The sequence below is a fragment of the Vigna unguiculata genome, chromosome 11, assembly GCF_037176805.1.
Source record: "Vigna unguiculata cultivar grain cowpea cultivar isolate G323 ecotype 2 chromosome 11, ASM3717680v1, whole genome shotgun sequence".
In the NCBI taxonomy this organism is placed as follows: domain Eukaryota; kingdom Viridiplantae; phylum Streptophyta; class Magnoliopsida; order Fabales; family Fabaceae; genus Vigna; species Vigna unguiculata.
In genome coordinates this window covers 44,280,562-44,305,159 of record NC_140802.1, presented here as the reverse complement: position 1 = coordinate 44,305,159, position 24,598 = coordinate 44,280,562, and the positions used below count along the sequence as shown (strand labels likewise).

Genomic DNA, 24,598 nt, shown 5'->3' with positions numbered 1-24,598 from the left:
TATTGGTAACTAAACCTCAACAGTTGGTTGGAATTATCAACCGAACACAATTATTCACTAGTTCTACTTCTATATTCCCCGATTATGAAATGAGTAAAATAAAAAACAAAATCATAGAAAACAAATACTGATAGCTACGCTTTTGGATAGAAATAAAATGCATTTATTATACACGAAAGTAATAGTCCATCAAACACAACTTAAACAAAGCAAATACCAAAGTAAGCATAACAAATTCATATAGCAGATCCACGTCCGTTTCTTCTGTTTCTGTGTTCATGTAAAAGCCATAAAACCCTGCCGGTGGAATTTTCTCCAAGCTTCAGAAAGCAGATGCATAGAAAGTTACTCATTGAAATGGGTACTTTCAGATTTCTCCTGGTCGTGGAGATTGGCTTTTTTCTGGTGTCTTTGATTTCTGCAAGATAGCACTTGATGTAAGGAATGAGAGAAGACTCTCAGTGTTTACCTTTGTAGCATGCATAAATCAGCTACAAGCTTGAATAGGTCTTGCATGAACAAAGGGTGAATCATTTCTTATACGAGCTTCGCCTTTGGGCATTGACATTACTGCTTCAAAAGCTTCAACCAGCAATGACACTTTCCTTTTCCCAGCTGGAGCAAGTTTTGTGACAACTCGTCTCAGTGCGAAATCAAGCATCCAGTCCTCTGCATTTTTCCTTTCATTTATCATTTGGTGCTTCAGATCAACCTTCTCTGGTTCTAGCTCAGAAACTAATGGCAGAAAATTTGGCTTTCGTGGGTTTATCTTTCTCATTTCCTCTTCCTCTTCTACAGCTCTCTTGCGCTTAGTTCCCCATTGCCAATTTTTGTTTGCGTGCTTCTCTTCACCTCCTGTGCTCTTCAAGTTACTACTTTTAACTTCATTTTCCTCTGAAAATTTTTGCTCCTGAATAATAATGGTGGTGCTTTCTTCAAGCACTTTAGACATGTGAATTATGTGCTCCCGGTTAAATTCATCATCATCATCATCATCATCATCATCATCATCATTCTCTAGGCTTGCATCTTTATCTTCATAGCTCTCATCAATCTTGCAGCTTTCACTACTGCTGTGGCATTCACTATTTTCAACAATCTCTTCATCAAGTAACATTGAGACACAACTAACCTCGTAATCCACATGTTTCTCATTTTCTCCGTTGTTATCCTGTTCATTAGTTAGAGTCTGAAATACTCCCTTGCTCAAAGTAGATTCCTCATACTCGGAATCTATATCTTTGGATGGATAATATTTTTCTTGAATGAGAAACTCGATGCTTTCACTTGTGTCTTCAAGAACAAAATCAGTGCAATGAGGTTGTGCTTCAAAACATATTGTCCTCTCTTCTTTGTCTTCTTGGAGTCTGACATCTTCAACATTAATGTCTGCATAATTGCTGTTAAAGATGTCATCTAACAACATTTCAGATTTATCACGCGATCTCTCTGATAGCGATTCGAGTTTTGAGTTGATCTCCTCCACTGAGAAGATAGAAGAATCAGTAGTGTCTTCATAGATGAATTCACGGAAATGTTGTTCCTCCCAGCATGGAGAATAGTACTCATCCAACTCAACATTGCAGTAGCTTTCTGTACAGGTTTCTTCATGAAACAAGCTAGTTGGATGATTTTCCTCTGCATCTTCAACATCTTCTCCTAGATGAAAGCTCCATTTGTTATCTACTTCAGCTGCAGCAACAGTGAAGTAGTTTCTGAAATCCCCTTTCTGAGACTTTAGGAGATCAAGAGTCACACCTTGAGTAACTTGCTTGACACCATCCTCTTCTGCTGCAATGCGATTCTCATCCTTTGCAAAATTGATATCTTCTGGTTTTTCAATCTCTTTGACGGTGTTGAATTTTCTCACTTCTTCAGCTCCTTCCCTTTCCTTGGCATAGATTTCAAAAAGGAAATCCATACCAATTTCTTGTGCCAAGGGCGAGATTGTTGGATTACCTATAGCAGCTTCATCAAATTGAGGCTTTTCATTAAAGAAAATCTGCTCAATATCACATCTTTGAGGGATCACAAGTTCCAGGTTCGTGTTCTTCTTCTGGGTCTCCAAAAGATGCCTTCTTGCTGACACGAAGCTCTTCAATGGAGGCAAAGGAGCATGACCATGGCCATTAAGAGAACAGTATGTATAAGGGCAAACCTTCATGACCGAAACTCCCTCAGACTCAGTTCCTCCGGGGTGAAGCGTGAGGAACTCGGGGAAGTTATACTCTTTCAAAGTTGAAGAACACGTAGCCCTCTCTGGTGCATTCACGTCTTCGAACATAACTTCTGATGTGAATTTTTTTGAACAAGCTTTGCAAGGCTTAAAGCTATGACTCTTCGTTAATGTTCTCACCGAATTCAAACTACACGATCTAGACAAAGATTTTGCATGTTCTTTGCAAGAAACGAAACTAGCTTTTGAATTTCTCATACCCTTTTGTGGTAGACTCTTACCATCTGAACTAGATTGTTTATGCCGATGACTAACAGAGAAAAGCTCTTTCTTTGCTTCCGAACTGCTGGTAGGCTTCATGTAATTTGGTGACTTTCTCGGTTGAGATAAAGACGATGAACGAGAAAGCTCAAAATCAGAAAGCTGAAAGGACCTTGACATCATCATTTTCTTCATCGTATCAGTTTTTCTGGTTTTGCCATCTTGGTGCTGAGAGAAAGATGGCTTCGAGTTTCCTAGAACTATTCTTTGAACCATATTCAACAGAAAACCACATACATAAAAACAAGAGATTTGGAAGCAAAATCAGTGTTCCTTTCCGTGGTGAAATTCAAGCACAAGAAAAAAAAGATCCTCTTGTGCTTTTGTTTTCCACAAAAAGGAAGTTCACATTGCAAAAGAAAAGAAGGAACTATATACCCAAAAGAACCAAGAAAGATTCCTCCCTCTTGAACAAGGCTGATACAAGTGTTCCATTGTGATGCGTACTACTAACACAGGGTTTAGGAACCCTTTGTGTTTGAGCATTATTAGTAATTGAAACACCAGAACTCTCCATTTGCTAGTGACTTGTTTCGTATATTTAAAGCATAAAATCGTTTTTGATTTAATTCCTTAACTCATTCCCCTTCGAATGACTAAATTACCCTATCTTTCATTTGGATAAACAAATTTTAATCAATTTTTTCTGTGACAGATGAAGACAACACAATTTTTTCTACTTTGCATGGCTTTTGTTCAGAGGCAATTAAGTTCTATTAAAGCACCCATTTGGTTCACAAAATCGCCCCAACGGTTTTTTTGCTTTCAATCAATTGCATGTTAATGGTGTTGCATGAACAGATTTCAAAGTATTGTGATTGTGAATAACTCTTTTCATTGAGAGTAGTCTTCAGTTCGTACAATGTTGGGTTAGTTTTCTGTTGAGGAGTTCGAAGTAGCTAAATTTTCTACATAGTACATAGAAATAACTACGAATAAATTGTAGAAGTTATGGAGAACGCGGAACCTTCAATTTTGAAACACAATTTGCATACAAAAAAATGCATGCTAACAATGCTTTGCTAATAGTATAAAAAAATTGTATGTATTATAATATGTATTAAGCAATCTCATATCCTAAATTTGATAACTAGTCTAATTATTCAGGTATTAGAAATTTAAATGTATGTTTAAGTTTTACATTAAGCAAAGATAAGAAATTTGATTACCATATGACAAAGAAAATTAGTCAACTCAATATATTAAGATATTGAATTCGAGATAGTTTCAATTTCTATATAAATTAGGCTCATGTGTCTCATTAGTATACTTTTTGCTGATAAATTTTCAAAAGATCACATGTGGTATAAGAGGGAAAATATAATACAGTGGAGGAGTTAAGAAAAAAAAAAAGTCATTTTGATGAGTAAATGAAAAAGAAAAAACCAGTGTTTTAAATATCTTAAATTTGAATTATGGTTCTACCGAAACCGGTTTTCTTCAATTTCAGTATACCTACTTCGTTCTCACATTATTTTGGATCTTCCTTGTGTTTAAATGAACGGTGCAACTCACATCACATGTAATGTCAGAAGTTGATAATGAATGAATTGAACATTTTTTTATAATTCAACGATTAATAAATGGTATTTCTCATGATAATTAATACCAATGATTCAAATTTTGGAAGTTTGTATAATTAATTATTTCTCGTGTAATTTCATACTTTTGAAATTTATAATTAATTTTAATTAAGAACATATTGAGCAGGAGGCAAAGAGAGGCAAAGATAACTGCAAATATGGGTTGCCTGTGGGCCCTAAATGGGCCATGGGCCCGTCTCAAACTAACCTCTCAGCTCCTTCAAAGATTCAAAGAATGGTTAATGGTAATTATGGTTTGGCCCACAAAAATAAAAATAAAAGGTAAAACTTAAAATCAAATGGTAAGTGATAACCCAAAACAAAAATATATGATCACTGTATCTTTATTGATTTTGAGGCAACGAAACTCCACCAACCAATGCTTTCTCTTAGTAATCGATAATGATCATAAATTAAAAACGTAGTTTCTGAAATAAGGTGAAAGAAGATGTTTTTGGGTAGAATTCAAAAATCGTTTAAATCAGTGTTCAAGAGAGAGGGTGACCAAAGGTCTAACATGAATACAAATTTCTAGATAATAGACGTTACTTATTGAATTTTTAATGCTTATATTTAATTATCATTATAACAGTAAGCAAAGAAGTTCATTTTAAAAGTTGAGTCAATTGTGACAGAGAAAGATAATCCTTCCTTTCATATACTTTTTCAACCTTTCATTTATTTGATTTAAAGATCAGTTCAACGGATTTTAAAAAAAATCAGTTTCACTTTAATGTTATATATTTACATTCTCTGTGTCATTTATATTTATACTAAAAACACATAACACTTAGAGTAATAATGTATTTCTTTTAATTCAGATACATAAAAAAACACTAAAACCATATTAATTTAATAACTAGTAACTAATTTGTGTAACTAGAAAAAGCTTAACTTATAATGATTTTAAGAAATAGATTTGATTGTGTATACTGCTTTTATGGTGTTATACACATATATAGATATCAAAATATATCTTTCGATAACAAATTTCAGTCTATTTTTTCTCTTTTACAGTGAAAGAACATATTTAGCTACTTGCTTTTCTTCTTATACCACAAGCATCATTTAGACTTGTTCATCAAATTAAATTATTTATTTCTTATTTAATTGAATTAAATTTTTATTTAAATTTATTTTTAATTAATATTCAAACCATCAATTAACTTTGTAAGTAATAATTAAATGCGCAAGATATTAGCTAAATATTATTTTAATATCCATTGTACACTTATTGATTTCCAATTTTTTTAATTTAATAATAATTTAGAATGTATTTTTTATAAAGCATTATAATTAACAGTTTTATTATTACTAAATAACATTTTAAGCAACAAAAAAATAGAAGAATTTTCTTAGCCATTAAATTTATAACAAAAAGGTTAACCAAATAATATACGAATCGTTATAAAAAAAACTACAATAGAAACACATTCGTAATATTAAATATCAAAATTTAATGTAAAAAAAACTGCTCTTTATTCTTTTACTATTTCCTTGAAGAAATTATGAACAGTAACATTTGTTTACAGATTCAGCACAAAAAGTGCCAACAAATTTATCATTTCAAAAATTAGTAACTATTAATTAAGTATATTAGTTCTAACAAACTGATAATTGCATACTGAAATAGGACAGCTTCTGTATAATATAGCATGAATTAAAAAAAAAAATATTATTACTATTATAATATAACCTTTCTAATAAGTTTGATATAGTTAAATGATTAATACGCATTTGCTTGGGGCGTTCTTTTTGTTTTTTTCCCTCTGTAATTTTTCTTCTGAAAAAAAAAAGTAATATGTCGGAAAAAAAAAAAAAACTAGTCAACAAGGAGGTTCACAATGCTTACAGTATGTAGGGTACTTGCAGAATTCTTACATTTGCAATCGTAGAGGTTAATTTTGCAGAAAAATTGAATGAAGTAGTCCAAATTGGAAGAATTTTATTCTGTTTAGACGATTTGATCATTGACATGTAATACTATGAAGAAAAACAAAAAGGGATAAGTATACAAAGTTTAAAAAAAAAAAGAGAGAGAGAGAATTATTTATATTCCTTTCCTAAGAGCAACAAATAATACAATAAAAATGGGAGAAAGAAGAAAAAGAATATACGGCAAAACCTGATTCATTGCACTTTCTTGAACCAGGTCATCTTCTTCAGAATAGTTAGACCTTTTCTCTACAAATGCATCAAAATAATTCTGGTAGCCTGTGTTCTTTAAATAAAACGGAGAACTTGTTGACACTTTCATCATTTCCATAGCCTGCCAGAGTTTGTAATACGCCATGAATGTAAAAGATAAGAACAAATAATTAATCGTGGGACTTCTTTCTTTTTAATGATGTGCGGAGAAAACATCATAGAGTAGTGTTTTAGACATTAGATAAAGTACAGTTCTTGTAAATTCAGGTTGAACTGTTACGTAGAGTACCATTTTGCTGAAAGACAAAGACATTGTCCAGGACACCAGAAATTACCTGAAAGCTGTACATGAACTGTCTTGCTCTCTTGCTTACTTTAGGATTTGGATGAGATACAAGCTTCTCGTACTTACTTCGAGCCTCATTGGACCTGTCAATCATCAAAATATGTTTGGAAATCTTGAAAAATGAAAAACGGGTCAGTTAAAAATGAACACCACCACTTTCAAGTATAGAGGTTGGAGTGGTTCCTGTCAAATTTTTTTTACATGTCAAATACATTTCTCAGTTAACATTGAAACGAGAACGTATTAAATGGTGTAAATAATTCAAAAACTAATGTAAAACACAATTGACACTTCAACAAAATTTAACTTAATTGGTTAAAATGATTATATCCATTCATTTCTAAAATTTTAGAACTAAAATGTATCAAAGTTTCAGACAGAGACAAATTCTAATTTCCTATCAAAATTCAAGACTGAAATCATATTTAACCCTTAAACCTAACAAACAAAATGCATAATTTTGAATAAGAAACAGTCACGAACACGAACACCACACAAGTTGAAGTTACAACCTTGCACATGCATATTCAATAATAGGATGTCATCAATTCTAAGTAGAATATAGTTTCCTAGTTCCCATTAAAAGTTTGGGTATGTGAAGTTTCTGAACATACCTACTGAGGGAGTCTTGACAAATCGACCACTGCAAAGCAGCTAATCCATGGAGTTCACTCTGCAAAGACATGATTAATCTCATACATTCCTCCATATTTTTTTCCTTAGTTTCCCTGATAGAGTATATGTTATTACATTTAAAAGTTCAAAAAATAGATGTGATACTATGCTCAATAAAACTTAAAACATTTACCTCGAAGGCTAATTTATCCATGACCTTCTCATAGTAGGGCAATGCTTCGTTCAGCTTTCCCTCATTCATTAACAAATCGCCGTCCTTCAATGCCTATAAATATCGCATGCAATTTAAAAAGTAGGTGGGGTTATCAAGAAAAAGATAATCAACTAAGAGGCAATAACACATTAAATTACAAAGATAACCATCTAAATAAAAAAGCATTTAGAATTTAAGATATCCTAGCTAAAGGATCAAAAAAGTTTGTGCAAGCTAATTTTCATTCTCATCGCATCTTTCTGCCCAACCCCTTGCTTCAATCGTTCAATCACAATACTGAACTTAAGGCTTCATTGCTATAACCAGTGGAGATAGAATTTACTAACCAGGAGGAAAATTGCGGTTACATTGCAAACCCAAGAGACTATTATTAACACGTCCGTCAATATAAAGGTTAAGCTTAAATCAATTCATTCCAAATTGCCATTTTGATGTTGCTCGATTAATTTGTTTGGTATGAGCAGGAAAAAAGAATTAAAAGATTTTTTTTCTCAAATTACTTCTTATATTTTTCTTGCAAGTATAATTGCTTTGAGATGAAAACTGATAAAAGGCTCTAAATTTAGTGTATTACCACTGAATGCATTTTGAACATTTTGGGAAGAACATACAAGGTGAACGTCAATCTATTATATTCTATCAAACAAAGTTATGTCCATGATTTGAATAAGCCAAGAAACCAGAGCAGCTTGAGCTGTATTTTTCTTTATACTGGTCATAGCAATCAATTGTTAATGATAATCAACAGCCAGTACAAATATTACAAAAAAAATCTTAAAAGAAGGACATAACTGCCGCAATATTGGTATACCGCTATATATGCGTACCTCCTCACACTCAGATTTTAGCTTTGGATCAATATTCAATCCAATTTTCTTTTTGTAGGCAGCAAGAAGCTGCTTTGTGCGTGCTTCTTTAACAGCCTTTTCTTCTTCAGTCTCTAGAACATCTCCTGGACGTATAACTCTCCCACCACCAAACTGAAAGTGCCAAAAGGAAAGTATAAAAGGTAGGGGGGAAGGATAAAGGGGAATCAAAAACAAGTGGACAAAATTGGTTTCATTATGCAGGAGCATTTGACAAGAAAAAGTGGACTTTAAGCCTAACTTAACCTTCTAAAACCAAGTCTAACTCTTGACTCTAATGCCGTGAGAAAAAGTAGACTTTAATTTTAACTCAATCTTACAAAATCAACTTATAAATAGAAGTTTACACCCTTTTATATACACTGTAAACTCGTCTTATCTCCGATCGATGTGAGATGTACATAATTATAGACATAAATAAGTCAAGAATATATCTCTTGATCAATAATAAAATAAACCATCATGATAATATCTCATCTATATTTCAATACAAAAACTAAATGCCATACTGTTTTTGAAATATTGGCAGGTCTAGGAAAGACACCCCAGGTAGAAACTTTTGGCTTGTAAAGTTCAGCCTCGTCTTCCTCAGTTTGTTCAGGTTCTGGAGCCATTGCATCACCAAACTTGCTTGTGTCTCCAACAATAAGCTCCACCTCAGGCAAGTCATCATTAAAGAAAGGGTCCGAAATAGGAACCAACCCAGGTGGCAATCCCCTAGTGGTCTTCTTATCTGCAAAGTCAAGCCCCACAAAATCCATTCTTGAAACTGAAAGTTCTCCCTTCTTACCAACTTTGTCGTCCATAACATTTTCCCCTGAACTCCTCTCACTCCCTCTCAAGGATCCTAAAAATGAAACCAAACACCCAATTTCACATATGCATATCGAAGGGCAGATACATACCTAATACCTTCTCATTATACATTACCAAAGAAAAATCGATGGAAGTCCTGGTAAGATGGAAGATATCATCTAATATCTATCACACAAGTTCCCTCTGCTTTGTTTCTAAAGTATCAGTTTCTCTACATGTACTAATAATAGGGGAAAAAAATGAAAACTAAACTCTTTTATCAGTTAAAATTAAATTAGTTTCTAGATGAAAAACCTTCCATAGCAGTCAACAAGTATACAAGTTGGGATTAAAGAAAAGACTTTTACAAAAGTCATCTAGATTCTACAAAACTATTTAAGAATATAATGAATTTCTAAACAATTTGATTAGGATTTTGTAATTTCAATTTTAAAGGATTATTAAAATATGAAATTATAATATTTGGAAATGGTTTATAAGAATTAAAGGATTTTACGTGTTAAAAAATGTACAACTAGTCCATATTTTATTTTTTTCACCAATTATGTGAATAATAGTATATCTTAGTTGTAATTAAAGTATATCTTAATTGCACTTCATGCCAAATATCCAAGATATAACATTTGATATTAAATTATCAAGTCATTATTACAAATATTAAGCAGCTAAATAAATAAAATATTAAACATCCAGTTTAAAAAAAAAATACTTCATGACAATTTATTATTTCAGGCAAAAGTTAATTGAACTTATGATCAATAAATTTCAAAACAATTATCATAATTAATGAGACAAATAAAAAATAAATAATACGATTTTGATTAAAAAATGTAAAACTAATATAAATTCTAATGACTAATTAACTTTAATATATTATTTTCTTATATAACATTTATCTACATATTTAAATTTATAATAACTCTCCATATTAATATTTTCTCATCCTTAGTTTTGAATCTGAGTAATAAGTTGATAGTCATGATTGTTTTCTTATCCAATAATTGCATACACGAAGATTCATCTTCCTAATTCAATAGAAAATTCATAAAATATCAGTAATGATAAAATAGTAGAATTAGGGTAACTTTTAAACGAATACTCACATGTGAATATCATTTCAATGTTTAAAATTATTGATTGAACTACAAGGCTATTTTATTAAAAGACTTAAAACCGTTTGAAATCTGAATTGAATACTCCCTCCTGAATTTTTAAAAGGAAAACCCAATTCATTTTATCCTCCTAATTTTCTTCTACAAGTTTATTCAAGCAAAGTTTGAGTTAAGACAATTTGTTAAAAACATCGGAAGTAACAAGCATCGCTTAATCACATAGTGTTATAATAATTGTTAAAAACATCGGAGATGAGCATGGCTTAATCACTAAGAATTATATTAATATTGCATTAATCGAACACATGAATGAATTTATGAGCAACAACAAGTACCAATTAGTATTACCTTGTGTTTGTGTTGTTTCGCTAAGAGCAACACCTTTGTTCTGCTTGTACTTTTTGGCCTTCTCCATTGCAATCTTCACGGATTCTGGCAAATCCTTTTGGCCCTCACCACCGACGTTTTCCTTTTTAACCGAATTACCATCATCAGCGTCTTGCGTAGTTCCCGAACCAGAGTTCGATTTGTTGGACTTTTTATATGCTTGGGCCTTGCTGAACGCAAGCTTCACGGGATCCACGGGGCCCGTTCGGGCTTCGGGTGAGGGTTCAGAAGATTCGGTATTGTCGGGACCCAAGGCCCAACACAGCAGCTTGGCGGGCTTAAGAGACGCTGAAGGCGGGCCTGCGAGTTTCGTTGGGGGCGCGACCCGTAACGAAGAGAACCATGGAGGTTGTAAACAAGCCATGTGTGATGTGTGTGAGGGGAAGCGAAGGATCAGCAGCAACAAGTATGTGTCGCAGTGTTCGCAACGCAGAGGAACCGACCCATTTAGTTTCTGGTTCCTATTCTGTTGTTTGTTAGATAAGGCAAACAAACCAAACCAGCAATTTTTCTAACCTTTTATTCCATTTTATCGACTTTATTAATTCATACTTCTCTTTTCAAATTTCTTTTTCAGACTATAATGTATTTTTAAAATCATAAAATCATAGTTAGCGTCCAAAAGATTAACATTATGAGTATTAATATATTGATTGTTTGTTTTTTATTAATTGTTATAGTCAAAAGCCTAATTTTAAAACTTTACTGAATCATCTTGTTGTATTCCTACATTAGTCCTACTTGTAATATCTATGTGTTTTTTCTTGGTTTTTAAATTTCACTCTAAATATTTAGATATTATTTAAGGGTTATTCCAAACACCTAAACTGAATACACAAACACATAACAGTCATTTAAGTCATCTAATTTGTGTCTAACAACAGAATAACTAACGCAGACAAAGAAAGTGTGATGACAGTTTTATAAATAAATAGAAATAGTATACGTCTGCCACTAAGGGATGTTACGTAAAATTCATTTTAAATTTGATTTAAGTCCTATTTATTTTTTTTGTGCGAAAACACGTTGAAAATGTTTTTTCGAGTTAGAGTTCATTCTTTAACGAAGAAACACAGTTGGTTTGGAAATTTATTTTTTACCAAGTCATTTCTTTTTGTGATGTGTTTCTCATGAGACAATCTTATGCTCAATTTGTTGTGTTAGTTGAGGTTGGTTTGTTAAATTTTGTATTTTTGTTTACAACAATGATTAATTTTTGAAAAACTCGTGATTTTACATAAATATCTACTTGTTTGTATATCTGATTTGTCATTGTAAAAATATGTTGTAGTGATAAATAAAATGTGCCTTTTGAACTTTAATGACATTTAAAATTAATATCGAACATTAGTTATCACCATCGTTCATTTCTACTACCAATAAAAAAAATACTACTATGAAATAGGTATATTCAAACTTGTTTTTGTTTTATGTGTTAGCATATTGAAGGTGAGTATTTCTTCGAATTCTTTCCATCTGACCCAACATTTGTCTTAAGTTACTTTCTTTGTTCACTCACTTTTCTTCAGTTTTATTAAAATTTTCAATTTGGTATGCAACATGCACAACTGAAAGAAGTTTATAAATGATTATTTCATTATAGTTTTTTGTTAGTAACAAACTTTTTTATGTGGAACGATGTATAGTCTCACCTAAAACAAACATAAAAACTTAAAAATAAGTTGTTAATGATAATATAATCTTATAAATTATTAATACCATTCAAATTTAACGAGGTTATCTTCATTGAGTGGTATATATTGTCATCCCCTCAAACAATTTTAAGAAAAAGCTCGAAACACATTAAGTAAATAATACAATTTTATACTCTTACCTTATTAAATAATTTGGTCAATACCACAAATTTTCTATATTGGTACTTAGTTACTCTTAATAATAGCCACACCTTCAAACTTCCTCTAAAAACAATTTAGTAAAAAGGTTGGATCGGAGTTATGGATTAGTGTAATGAAACATACACTCAATTGTACATGTATTATTAGTTATAGTTTATAGAGACATTACAATCATGTTATGGTATTGAAGAGAGAAAATATTTGTTGCGATTGAATTATTTAACTAATGACAACTTAATTAACATTTTAATTATGTGCCTGGGAGTTTGTATTTATGTTTTGTAATTAGCATCATATACGTTAGTTACACTAACTTTATTATAGACAAAAACTAAAATCAGGTATCTATAAATGTTTGTACCAAAATGTTTATACGAATACAACAAGAGCAAGTGTGCTGATCAACACACATTCTTTTTATTATATATATATATATATATATATATATATATATATATATATATATAATTTTTAAATAGGTTATTAAAATTTGAAATACTATTTGAAATTAGTTATTAAAATTTTGAACCAATCTAGTATTTCATTTTTATTAATGTGAATGTTAATTTAAATACTATCATCTTCAAAGTTTTAGATTAATATAGTCTTTCATCCTTACAAATGTGTGAATGTTAATTCAAATATTATAATGAAATAACATATAATTTTACTAAAATTTGGTTAAAAGAACTAAATTCACATAATTTTATGTATACAAAAGTAAATTGGTCAAAAATTTCAAAAAGAAACTAATTTTAAATTTTATTAAAAGTCAAGATACCAAAAATATATTTAACTATTTTAAATGTTATACATTTAATACTAATATACTTATATTTTTATTTTAGACTTGTTGTAAAGTAATGGTTTCTTTGACTTTATTGTAAAATGTTTTGTTTTATAACATGTTTAATCATGTCCAATAAATATAAATGTTTTCCTTCACAAATTTAAAGGTATTTTGTTTTATTTTAATTCATTATATATGTTGCTAAAGGTCTTTTAGTTATATTGTTACATGTACATGTATATGTATTTTTTAATTCATTTATTGAAAAACATTATTATTTGAAATGTTTTGTAATTTTATTTTTTTATCGTATTATTTATAAAATTTAATTTAATAAACATTTATAATTTACAACAGATCTATAGTTATAGAATAGTAGCTATAGAATAGTTTGCAGTTGTTTCACATCCACAAGTTCCTATTTGGAAATGGGCTTTTATTGTTGGGTTTAACATGGACGGTGCCCCAACCCAACACCATAGGGTTTTTATTTTTATATTAAAAATGTAAAAAAAAAAAAAACCTAGGGTTTTTGCTGGCTTGCTGGTAGATATAAAAGGTAGTCCTTATCTCCTCTTATTGTTTAGGTTTTCTTAGCGAGTGTCACCCTTGCTCTCAGTACTGAGCTTAATCCAACTTCACAAAGGTACCGTTTTTATTGCTCTACCATTCAATCACTAAATTTCATCTTTCTTTTACTGTGCCATGTCAAGGTTTGCGTTAATTACTGGTTTAATCGGTCTCTAAGCCGTTTTTGTTTTGACCTCCGTGTACTGCTGTTTTGATGATGTCATGATTGCGGGTTCTCTCTGATTTCATTTCTTTGAATTTGGTCCTTTTATTGGGATTTGTATGACATTTTTCCCCCTTTGACATATGGGTTTTGGGAATATTGGATTTTAAATTGCAATGTTTTCTTGCATTATTTGGTTTTAGGGCTTGTACTGTTTCGAATCACAGTTTTTTTTTTCCAATTTCGAACTATTTTTTGGTGGATAGTGTATTGAAGATAAATTATATGGTTGCTTTGGATTCTTTTATTGTGTGAAAGACTGAAAGTGGATAGGTTGTGTGAAGCTGTGACATGCAATTAATTGAGGGTTGTAATGTGTAGGGCAAGATAATTTTAGTGAAGATTGTTAATTGTGTTTTACATTTCCTCCGAGGATGAACAAAATGAACTTTCGTTCTTCTGAGCTGTTTCCAATGCGGAAAATTACTGGAGACCTGAACTGAGGAGGCTGTGTGAAATGTCCATCTGTATTTTGTATGTTACTTTGTTTTTTTTTTCTCTCGGATTGCACGTTGTTTTTTTTCAATTCTCAGTGTACCTCGTATTCACTGTCTGATGATGTAGTTAGTATATTGATTTAGATGAATTGTTTCCTAGTTTAGGAGTTTTGTCTTGTTTTGATAGGCAGTTTAGATGAATTGTTTCCAAGTTTAGGAGTTTTGTCTTGTTTTGATAGGCAGCACGGCATCTTCAAAATCCATTTTTTTGGTTCAGTATTGAAGTAACATATCTACTTTAAATTTGTTCTGAATTTGTCTTTCTATGTTCCTAATTGGCTAGGTTGAAATTTATTTATTTTTCTTCTTTGCCTTTACCCAGATGAATCGGGAAAAGTTGATGAAGATGGCTGGTTCGGTTAGAACTGGAGGGAAGGGTACCGTGAGAAGGTATTTCCATACATTTTAACCTGTTTTTTCATATCGATTAAACTCAGTTTTCTTAGTGTACTGACAATTTTGGATTTTAACATGCTACCTTATCATTTGTGATTGTATTTGACATTACCCAGACATTTTTTTAGCTTTTCTCCTTGCTCCCCCTTTCCACTGTGCACTTATTTGAGGGATTGTAATCAATTTGCTGGCTTTTTCCTATTTTGGAAATAAACACACAATGCATCTGTTAGGTTGGATTTTCCAATGATGTTTTCTCTTTTTCCAGAAAGAAGAAGGCCGTACACAAGACCACAACCACAGATGACAAAAGGCTTCAGAGCACTCTGAAGAGAATAGGGGTGAATGCCATTCCTGCAATTGAGGAGGTCAATATCTTTAAGGATGATGTAGTTATCCAGTTTCTAAATCCCAAAGGTAGTGTCAGTTCAAAGTATTTATATATTTTAATATAATAGGCTATATGTTTTGCTTCAATCATATTAAGTTGGGTTTTTTTTTCTTTACAGTTCAAGCATCTATTGCTGCAAACACTTGGGTTGTCAGTGGTTCTCCACAAACAAAGAGTAAGCAGCTATTTCTCTTTTCTTGATTGTCGTATGCCCTCTTTTCCATGAGTATTCCCAATTTGTTTGTAAATTTTGCAAAATAGTAATGAATTAAAAAAAAGTGACTCTGTTAATCTTCAAGTTTTTCTAATCAGGCCTTAATGCATTAAGGGCACAAACACTTTTGGTTAGATTGACAATGAAATATCCGGGGATTGTTATATAAGTTGGACTATGCCAACACTTCTCTTCCTCCAATTTCTAGAGTACTAGACAGAAGTGTATTTGGTTCAGTTTATTTTTGACAGATATTTCCTTGTTTTTTTTTATTCGGCTTTAATGCATTAAGGACACAAGTACTTTGTTTAGATTGACATCTGAAATATCCGGGGATCGTGATAAGTTGGACTATGCAAACACATTGCTTCCTGGAATTTCTAGAGTACTAGACAGACGTGTATTTGCTTGTTTTTGTCAACATTTGAACTTTTTTGAAAAACAAGCAACTAGTTCTTCACTGATTTTTTCCATGTAATGAAATTTGACATGAACTTTTTTATTTTACAGAGTTGCAGGATATACTCCCCAGCATTATCCACCAATTAGGTATGTTTTCTGAATTATTTTCAAAGTTGTCTATTGATGTTTCTGATGCCTCAATCTAATATTTTGATTATTAAAATGCAGGACCAGATAACTTAGAAAATCTTAAGAAGCTTGCAGAGCAATTTCAGAAGCAGGCTCCCGAAGGAGCTGCTGCCTCAGGAGCAGCTCAAGAGGAGAATGACGACGACGTCCCAGAGCTTGTTCCAGGACAGGATTTTGAGACAGCTGCCGAGGAGACCAAGGCATCTTAGATTGTTATTGTTATTGTGCCATCGTTATATATTCTGTGTTTTTAATTTTTTTTTCTTCTTGATTTACCATTTTAAGTATTTCAGGTGTTCAGTTCTCCTGTCATATACTCTAAACACTTAAAATACTCTCTCTATTAAATCTGCTTTCCTCCATCTAACTAGGTACACACCCGAATGCGCTTGTCATCTTGCATTATTCACTGTTAGGTAGTAAGTGTCGGGTGTTCAAATCCTTCTTGTTTTGTCTCACTCTTGGCTTTGATATAAAATTAGTTTTGATGGAGTTGTTTCTGAAATTTAGATGGAACAAGTATATTGCGCTGTTTTATTGATATCGTGCACATCATAATTCACATTTAGGAATTTAATTATGTTATGATTGATGTACTCCGAACAGAAATAGTCCATGCCCACTAACTCCTTGTTGAATCAGGTAGTCTTCACGAACGTGGTGGTAGTCTCGTGTAGAATGAATACTGTTGTCTAGATTTGTCTTAACTGAACATTGATATTAGAATTCGAAGTTCTCAACTGTAATTAGCACTCTGAACTGTTTCTGTAAAGTGGTTCAGATCAGACGAATTATTTCTTTACAATGGTTTGGTTTGGTTTCTTGAAAAACACTTGAACTGGATCAATTGAAAATCTCTAATTCGCTTGAAGAAAAATTTCTTGAAATAGTTCTTCGATAAAGCGAACTAAAAGACCGTGCTTGTGACGATTTTTTCATACATCTGTTTCCTACGACATTCATTGGTGGTTAAAAGTGGATAAATTGTGTATTTATTTATACGTGGCTCAAAATTGGCCTTGTATTACACTGTACATTTAATTTTTATATAATTTTTTATTGTGTATTCTTAAAATAAAATATCTCTACTGTTATAAATATGAAATTTTAAAAGTTACATTTTTTTAGTAGATGAAAAGATTTTTTCCCTTAGTAATATTACTTAACAGCATATTTTAATATTTTATTTTTTGGTTTATTTAATTTTATTTATATTTGTGATTACTCTTATGTCCTCCTACGGACTATTTATTTTTGTGGTGATTGTAAAATTGGGATGTGAAAATATATAATAGAGGAATAGATGAAAATATATAATTTTAGAATAGAATTATCTTAATTCATAAAATTAGGTAATGGATGGAGAATAAATAATGTATCGCATTCACACTTGTAATCATAGGAGTTTATTTGACACTTTTTGATGAAAAAATACATAAATTCTTTAAAATATTCAAATTAAATATTTTCAATGAAATTGATTTTAAATACGTCAGACCACAAACATTTAAATCGTAATTTATGTTTAATTAGATCACAAAATTATAAATAATCATTCTATATTTTGCAACTTTATTTTTATACCAATTCTTTTGGGCGAACATCTTTCCACCAACAAATAAAATGAGTATTTCTTTTTAATTTAAATAATTCGGAATCTTTCTTTTTTTAAAAGATAAGGCCCCGAATAATATGCATATCAATATTGTCACACAAGATTTGTGCTCCTTTACGCTTCACACACACACACTTAAATATTCCAATTTATTTAATCTCTTTTATGTTTTTAATATAAAGTAGTTTATGCTAATGCTAAAACTGTAGTTTTATACATGTTTGATATAACATGCTCTTCACTTTTAAACAATTTCAAATAAAATGTTAACCTTCATTAAAATCTCCAATTTACTAAGACAAATAAACCGTTATACAAATGAAAAAAATAACTTTAATATGCAACTTTAAAACTGATATACAATGCAGTCTGGGACAGAAGAAATAATAGCAGTGACAAAAATTTATAAATAGGAGTAATTATTTTCTACAAAATTTCTTGGTATATGCAGAATCAGGAAAACCCTTGAAATTACTTGACAGTTGACATGAATGCAAAAATAATCCAAACCTATTTTACATTTGATAGATACATACAGTACTACTACAGTGTTTGATTATGCTGCTCCACTTTCAACAAACAACAGATGAAGTTATTGGTACAGTTTCCTCTGTGTTAATTTATTTTTATTTTTTTAAAGAAAAGTGAATGTGGATGAGCGAGCAAAGATCATAATTATGATGTGTTTAGAGATTAATGAGGTTGTGAGTGTGGGTGTGAGTGGTGGAGTGAGGAGGATTGGTGAGCATATGAACGACTTCCCTCATGGTGGGCCTGGCTGGGCCCATTTCCCTAACACACATCATAGCAATGTTGAACATGTAAATGACACTTGTCAATGGATACCCACTGAGCCTTGGGTCCACCACTGCCAACACCAACGCTGCATCCGACGGCTGAGATATCTCCGTTCGAGTCTTGTTGACCCATCCAACGATGTCCACTCCATCTCCAAACTCCCCCACTGGCTTCCTCCCTATTATCAGCTCCAACAGCACCACCCCGAAACTGTACACATCACTTTTCTCGTCCACTTTCAACGTGTATGCATACTCTGCCCACCCATCACAAACAACAAAATCATTTTCCACACTAAATCAAGTAAGCTAAATCTACATCAATCATTTTTCCTTAAACAAATAATCATTTATAATACATAAATACCGTATTGATCTATAGTATGGAGTTATTTATATCTATAAAAAATCATGAATTATTATATGAAAATGAAGAGATAAAGAAGATTAATGGAACCTGGGGCAATGTAGCCATAGGAGCCGGCGATGGAGGACATGGACTGAGAGGCACCGGGATCATGGAGGAACTTGGCGAGTCCGAAATCGGCGACATGGGCCTCGAAATCGGCGTCGAGCAATATGTTATTGGATTTGACGTCTCTGTGAATGATGAGAGGAGAACAATCATGGTGCAAGTAACAGAGTCCTCTCGCAGCTTCCACTGCAATCTTGAACCTCATCTCCCACCTTAAGTGCCCTCCCTTCGCCCCATGCAGCCACTCCCCTAAGCTCCCATTCGGCATGTACTCGTAGAGCAGCAAGTTCGTCTCCTTGTTCGACACGTAACCCAGAAGCCTCATTATATTCCTGTGCCTTATCTTCCCCAGCGTCTCGATTTCTGCTCTGAACCCGTAATCGTTCCTCCCGCTACCCGCTCCGACCAGCCGCTTTATGGCCACGTCGGTTCCGTTCGGCATGGACCCGCGGTACACGATCCCCGCACCTCCTTTTCCGATTATGTTCTCCTCCTTCAGACACTCCACCACGTCCTCCGCTTTCAAGTTCAGCCGCTGGAACGCCGTCAGCTTCCACGTCATCGCCCGGAGGAGCTTCCTCCTTCGCATCATGTACACCGTCACTGCCACCAGCAGCGCCGCGGTGGCCAGTGCAATCACGGTTATTATCACCCTCGTCGATTTCGAACTCAACGGGCCGCGCCTTTTTCGCAGGGCGTCGTCTGGGTACATGGAGGAACTAGGGCAAGAGCGGGAGGAGCAGAGATTGGGGTTCCCTGCGAAGGATTTATCGCTGAAGGCCAGAAACTGACCGCCGGTGGGGAGCTTGCCGTTGAAATTGTTGTAGGAGAGATCCAGCGTTGTGAGGCTGGACATGAACCGAATCTCGTCGGGGATCGGTCCTGTTAACAGGTTTTGAGAAACATTCAAAACGCCCAAGCTCCTCAGGTTTTTCATACCCTTGGGAATCTCCCCCACCAGCATGTTCCGGCTGAGGTCGACGAGGTTGAGTGAAATGCAGTGAATCAACGTCGTTGGGATTTCTCCTGTGAGATTGTTGCCGCTTATGTTGGCGTTGGTCAGCGTTGGTAAGAGAAAAACCTCCGGTGGGATTTCTCCAACCAACTGGTTGGCGTCGAGTGAGAGTGTCTGCAGTGCCTTCAAGTTCTTCAACGCCGGTGGAATTCTCCCCGTCAGTAAGTTGTTGGAAAGCGTGAGAATCCCGAGAGAATCGCCGGAAATCTCGGGAGGCAGTTCGCCGTTGAAACGGTTGTTGGCGAGCTCGATTATAGTGACGGATGGCAGTTTGAAAATTCCCGACGGAATGGCGCCGCTAAGGTAGTTATTGGAGGCTCGGATCTTGAGGAGAGACTTGCAGTTTCCAATGTCATCGGGGATTGGACCGTGGAAGAAGTTATCGGTGATGACGAAGGTTTGTAACCTCCCACTCTTGCACAGACCCGGAGGGATCAACCCGGTGAAATGATTGCTCGTGACGTCGAAGAACTTGAACTTACCGTTTTGGCCCAGATTCTGCGGCAGCACGAAGGAGAAGTTGTTCTCCCAGAGCTGCAGCGCTTCCAGATTCGGAAGCTCGCCGACGAAGAGGGGAACAGAACCGCGCAGCTTGTTGTGGAAGAAGTTCATGAGAGTGAGGTTTCTCAGCTGGGAGAAACTCTCAGGGATCTCTCCGGTGAGACCGTTGAATGAGATATCCATTGACATGAGACTCTCCATGGAAGAGAGTTCCGACGGAATGGTTCCGGTGAGGTTGTTCATTTGCAAGAACAACGTGTCCAGGTTCGTCAAACTGCTCAGACTCGGTGGAATCTCGCCGCTGAGGTTGCAGCTAGAGAGGTCAAGGTATTTCAGCGATTTCATGGCTCCGAACTCCGGCGGGATCCCACCTTCGTAAGCGTTGTTGTATCCGAGTTTTAGAAACTTCAGCGTCTTCAACCGAGACAAACTCTTGGGAATCTTCCCCGACAAACTGTTGGTGCTTAAGCTCAAAAACTCCAAGCTCTCAAACTCCGAGTAACTCTCCGGTATGCTGCCGGAAAAGTAATTTCCGTCGAGCTTGAGGTAGCGGAGTTTCTCCAGTTTCACTATTTCCTCCGGAAGCGGTCCGGTGAAGTTGTTGTCGTAGGCGTCGAGGGCCTCCAGTTGGGTCATGGGAAGAACGATTTGGCCGGGGAAATTGCCGGAGAAGGTGTTGTGAGAGATGTTGAGGAGCTTGAGGGAAGTGAGGGCAGCGAGCTCCTTGGGGAGCTCGCCGGTGAGGTTGTCCTGCGAGATGGTTAGGTTTTGGAGTTTGTCAAACTGTCCAATCTCCGGCGGAAGGTGGCCAAAGAGTGGAACGGAGGAGACGTTGATGGCAACGACTCGAAGGTCTTGGTCGCATTCGACGCCAGAAAATGAACAGTGTGCGGAAAGCGAGGCGGAAAACTTCCAGTCGCTGAGCGCATCGTCTTTGGCTTTGTTTCCCTTCATGGAGTCCTTCATCTTCAGCAACGCATCCATGTCACTGAACGATGAACACTTGGCCAAGCGGAACCATACGAAAAGAAACAACAATAGCGTGTAAGACTTAGAGCTTCTCATGTCTCTGTTGCTTCCTACTACTCCTTCTTTCATATACCTATGCCAAATGCATACATTTGGCTGCCTCCTTCTTTTGACACCACACACCTCGTGCTGTCTCTATTTATATACACTGCTATAAATGTGTGTAGATATTTAATCAAATAGCTTGTGTGCATGGTGGCATGGCATGCAACAATAGCTTTCTGTTTCTACTATATGATAAAAGTTCTTCCAAAGTGGATGCCCTGAAAAATAAAGAAAAGAATATTAATACATATGCATCACCAGTAGCTGCACGAGATCCACTATAAGCTTGTGAAACATCAAGTATAATTATGTTTGAAGAAAATTGTATACCAATTTGTAACGCAGATTAATTATATATTGATTTTAGTGGTGGGTGAGGACCTACCAGCAATTAGTCTATAGGAGAAAGTTTATGCAAACCTTGTCAAATCTTTTTATTCGGTACATATATATCTTGGTATATTGTATTTTATAATATGACTGTAATATTCTTACACTCTACTAATTAAATTGTTTTGTTTGATGAAGAAATATGCTTGGTTTACCACTAGCAGCCGAGTCAGCTCGAAGGTGGAGGTAGCTTTTGTGAACATACAAAGATGCAAAGTTTCTTTCTCACCATTTATGAAGGTGTAAACTTTTCATGAGCCTAACTTTGAAATGAAACGAAAGTGATTTTACGTGATTCACCAAATTAAAAAAGGGAATAAAAGAAAGTTCCTTTACGTAGAAGTCTTCTTAGCTACTGTTCTTTGGTATATCACTGGGATAATTATTGCCCAGGGTAAAGTAAAGCAAAGCAAAGCATCAATTCCGTGTTTTAAGTTGTTCTGTCAACGATCAAGAACCAGAAATATTGCAGAATCGTATTCTATGCATGACGATTAATGGATATGAATCAATAAAATTTTAAAGCAAATTATTCATCTCAAGTTGCTGTCTTAAGCGAAATGCAAATTATCATTTTGGAGTTTTGAGAAGAGAAGCCAAACCAGATTATTACAAGTGGGTGCATGCATGTAACTTATTTTCCCTTTTCTGCATGCACTGTTCTTACAAGACTTATCTAAATTCTAAATTTTTTTTTTGGGATTCCTCAAATTTGCCCTAGTCTTTTGTCGTGTATTTGGGTCTATTGTAGGTACTTTAGATGATTCGTATTTGGCATATAAAAAAAAAAAAACCCAGAACATTGGTAAAAGAAAAGAAAATAGGTAGAGACAAGTTTTTTCTTTCATTGAAAGCTTAAAAAAGTGTTAGAAGGTCAAGATTCTCACAGAATGATGCTTATTATATGATAGTTTTGTGAATTGGGAGGCACTGATAAACGGAAGAGTGGTACATGGTTCTCAAAAAGTGTTGAATAATTGGGGTTTGTCAACTCCTATGATGATAGTGACAGTGAGTGTTAGTGTTGGTGAAGTGCCCACAAAAATCTCGTTTCATTGGCCCTTTTGGTTACTTCGTCTTTTACGTGGCAGACAATGTTAATTCCCTAAGCCTAATTAACTTCTAATTTCATTATTTCACTCTATTATTAGTTAATATGCAGTTGCATCCAACACATTATCTGGCTAAAGATACACTTTATACTTCATTTTTTGGATATCCCTGATATATCCTTCTTGTTTTTCTTTTTCTCACAATTGAGTAAAACGGGGTTGGTAAAAAATAAACCAATTATTTCAAGTAATTTTAATATGTACAATATCAATAGTTAAAATTGCTATAGTGGTAATTACATTTTTTGTATAGGTTTTTGAGTGTTCAGAGATAACTATGAATATAATTATTGAGTGGTTAGACTATATATGATGTGTTGAATTGGAATAAAGTATATATATTATTCAGAAATACTTGAGATTTTATTTGTTAATATAATTGATAAAAGTATTAATTTGTTGGTTGATAATAAATATTTTTTGATACAGTCAGATATGGGAAGGCTCTGCCTATAAGCAACTTAAAAATTTTGTTCGACTTAGGAGTTATACTCTACTTGCTAATTCACTTCACATCTAATCAGGGTATGGAGAAAATGTAACATCCCATTTAATTTCTAAACACAATTAAAGGAAACGTCACACATAAGATAGTAAAATCACGCAGTCCTGGGGTTCCCAACATCACCCCTACAAAACCAGGCACACCATGATGCCAACAAAAGCAGGATAACAGTTTAACTAAGAGTTTACAATCCAAAGACAGCAAATACAGGGGCCATAGCCCTAAAGAAGACATCAAGAAGAGAAGTGTAAGATCCAGCCCGAACGGTTAAGCGGTGGAATCACCATTCCCTTGTTGACCACGAGAACCTCGCCCATCTGCTCCCATCAACCAAGTTGATGATCATCGCAAGGAAGAACAACCACATACAACACAACCATGCAACAAACGGGTAAGTTAGAGCCAACACATATTCATCATATAGTCAAATATATTTTCATCATCTCGTATCCATATAACAACCAAACATATTATGACTCTTCATTCAATACACTACGACTCGACTCGACTCATCCGGATACGTATAACTTAGTCGGATTCAGCGGATGCTTGCACTTGTGGTGGATACCTCTGCTCGAACCTGAGCTGCTCATTCCCGAGCTATGTGTTACAAGTGTTACGATGAATCAAATCTCCCTCACCACAAGGTTAGCCCTTAATGAATTTCAGGCCTCCTGCTACTCTCACCACAGGAGTCAGCCCGCTCTAAGTGAGACTAACTGGTCCCTTAGAGTGTCAGGATACAGTCCTTACCTTGAATCCTTACTTAGTTATACAGATGGGGCACCACCATGGACACCCACTAACAGGGGCCATGGGATTACGTCCCGACCACTGAAGCGCAACCTTGAAAGTCTCACCTAGAGACCCCAGGGGATTATGCACTGACGCGGACCAGCACACATAAACAACCAAGGACTTATACATACGTTGCACATGAGGTTTTAACCCAAAACCCATAACAAATCTCCATTTCTCATA

The 24,598-nt window shown here is 34.4% G+C and overlaps 4 protein-coding genes and 1 non-coding gene across 5 annotated transcripts; 2 read left to right on the top strand and 3 right to left on the bottom strand.

Moving 5' to 3' along the window:
- Positions 1-140: 140 nt before the first annotated feature.
- On the bottom strand, positions 141-2,987 carry LOC114168864 (uncharacterized). The gene has a single exon (XM_028053832.2). The coding sequence runs from the start codon at positions 2,711-2,713 to the stop codon at positions 488-490; it is 2,226 nt and encodes a 741-aa protein (XP_027909633.1). The 5' UTR covers positions 2,714-2,987; the 3' UTR covers positions 141-487.
- A 2,995-nt stretch (positions 2,988-5,982) lies between these two features.
- Positions 5,983-11,108, bottom strand: LOC114170511 (cytochrome C oxidase subunit). The gene is made up of 7 exons (XM_028056002.2): positions 10,567-11,108; positions 8,800-9,137; positions 8,252-8,404; positions 7,383-7,475; positions 7,189-7,247; positions 6,564-6,657; positions 5,983-6,349 (listed from the first exon to the last, which is right to left on the bottom strand). The coding sequence occupies exons 1-7, from the start codon at positions 10,967-10,969 to the stop codon at positions 6,131-6,133; spliced, it is 1,359 nt and encodes a 452-aa protein (XP_027911803.1). The 5' UTR covers positions 10,970-11,108; the 3' UTR covers positions 5,983-6,130.
- A 2,650-nt stretch (positions 11,109-13,758) lies between these two features.
- Positions 13,759-16,638, top strand: LOC114169905 (basic transcription factor 3-like). The gene is made up of 6 exons (XM_028055292.2): positions 13,759-13,897; positions 14,864-14,931; positions 15,206-15,354; positions 15,447-15,503; positions 16,053-16,091; positions 16,173-16,638. The coding sequence occupies exons 2-6, from the start codon at positions 14,864-14,866 to the stop codon at positions 16,340-16,342; spliced, it is 483 nt and encodes a 160-aa protein (XP_027911093.1). The 5' UTR covers positions 13,759-13,897; the 3' UTR covers positions 16,343-16,638.
- On the top strand, positions 14,409-14,493 carry LOC114170938 (small nucleolar RNA Z159/U59). Its single transcript, XR_003601291.1, has one exon. It is a non-coding gene; the product is annotated as a small nucleolar RNA Z159/U59 (small nucleolar RNA).
- Positions 16,639-18,125: 1,487 nt separating the features above from the next.
- On the bottom strand, positions 18,126-21,779 carry CLV1 (Leucine-rich receptor-like protein kinase family protein). Its single transcript, XM_028055291.2, has 2 exons — positions 19,003-21,779; positions 18,126-18,802 (listed from the first exon to the last, which is right to left on the bottom strand). The coding sequence occupies exons 1-2, from the start codon at positions 21,632-21,634 to the stop codon at positions 18,435-18,437; spliced, it is 3,000 nt and encodes a 999-aa protein (XP_027911092.1). The 5' UTR covers positions 21,635-21,779; the 3' UTR covers positions 18,126-18,434.
- Positions 21,780-24,598: the final 2,819 nt, after the last annotated feature.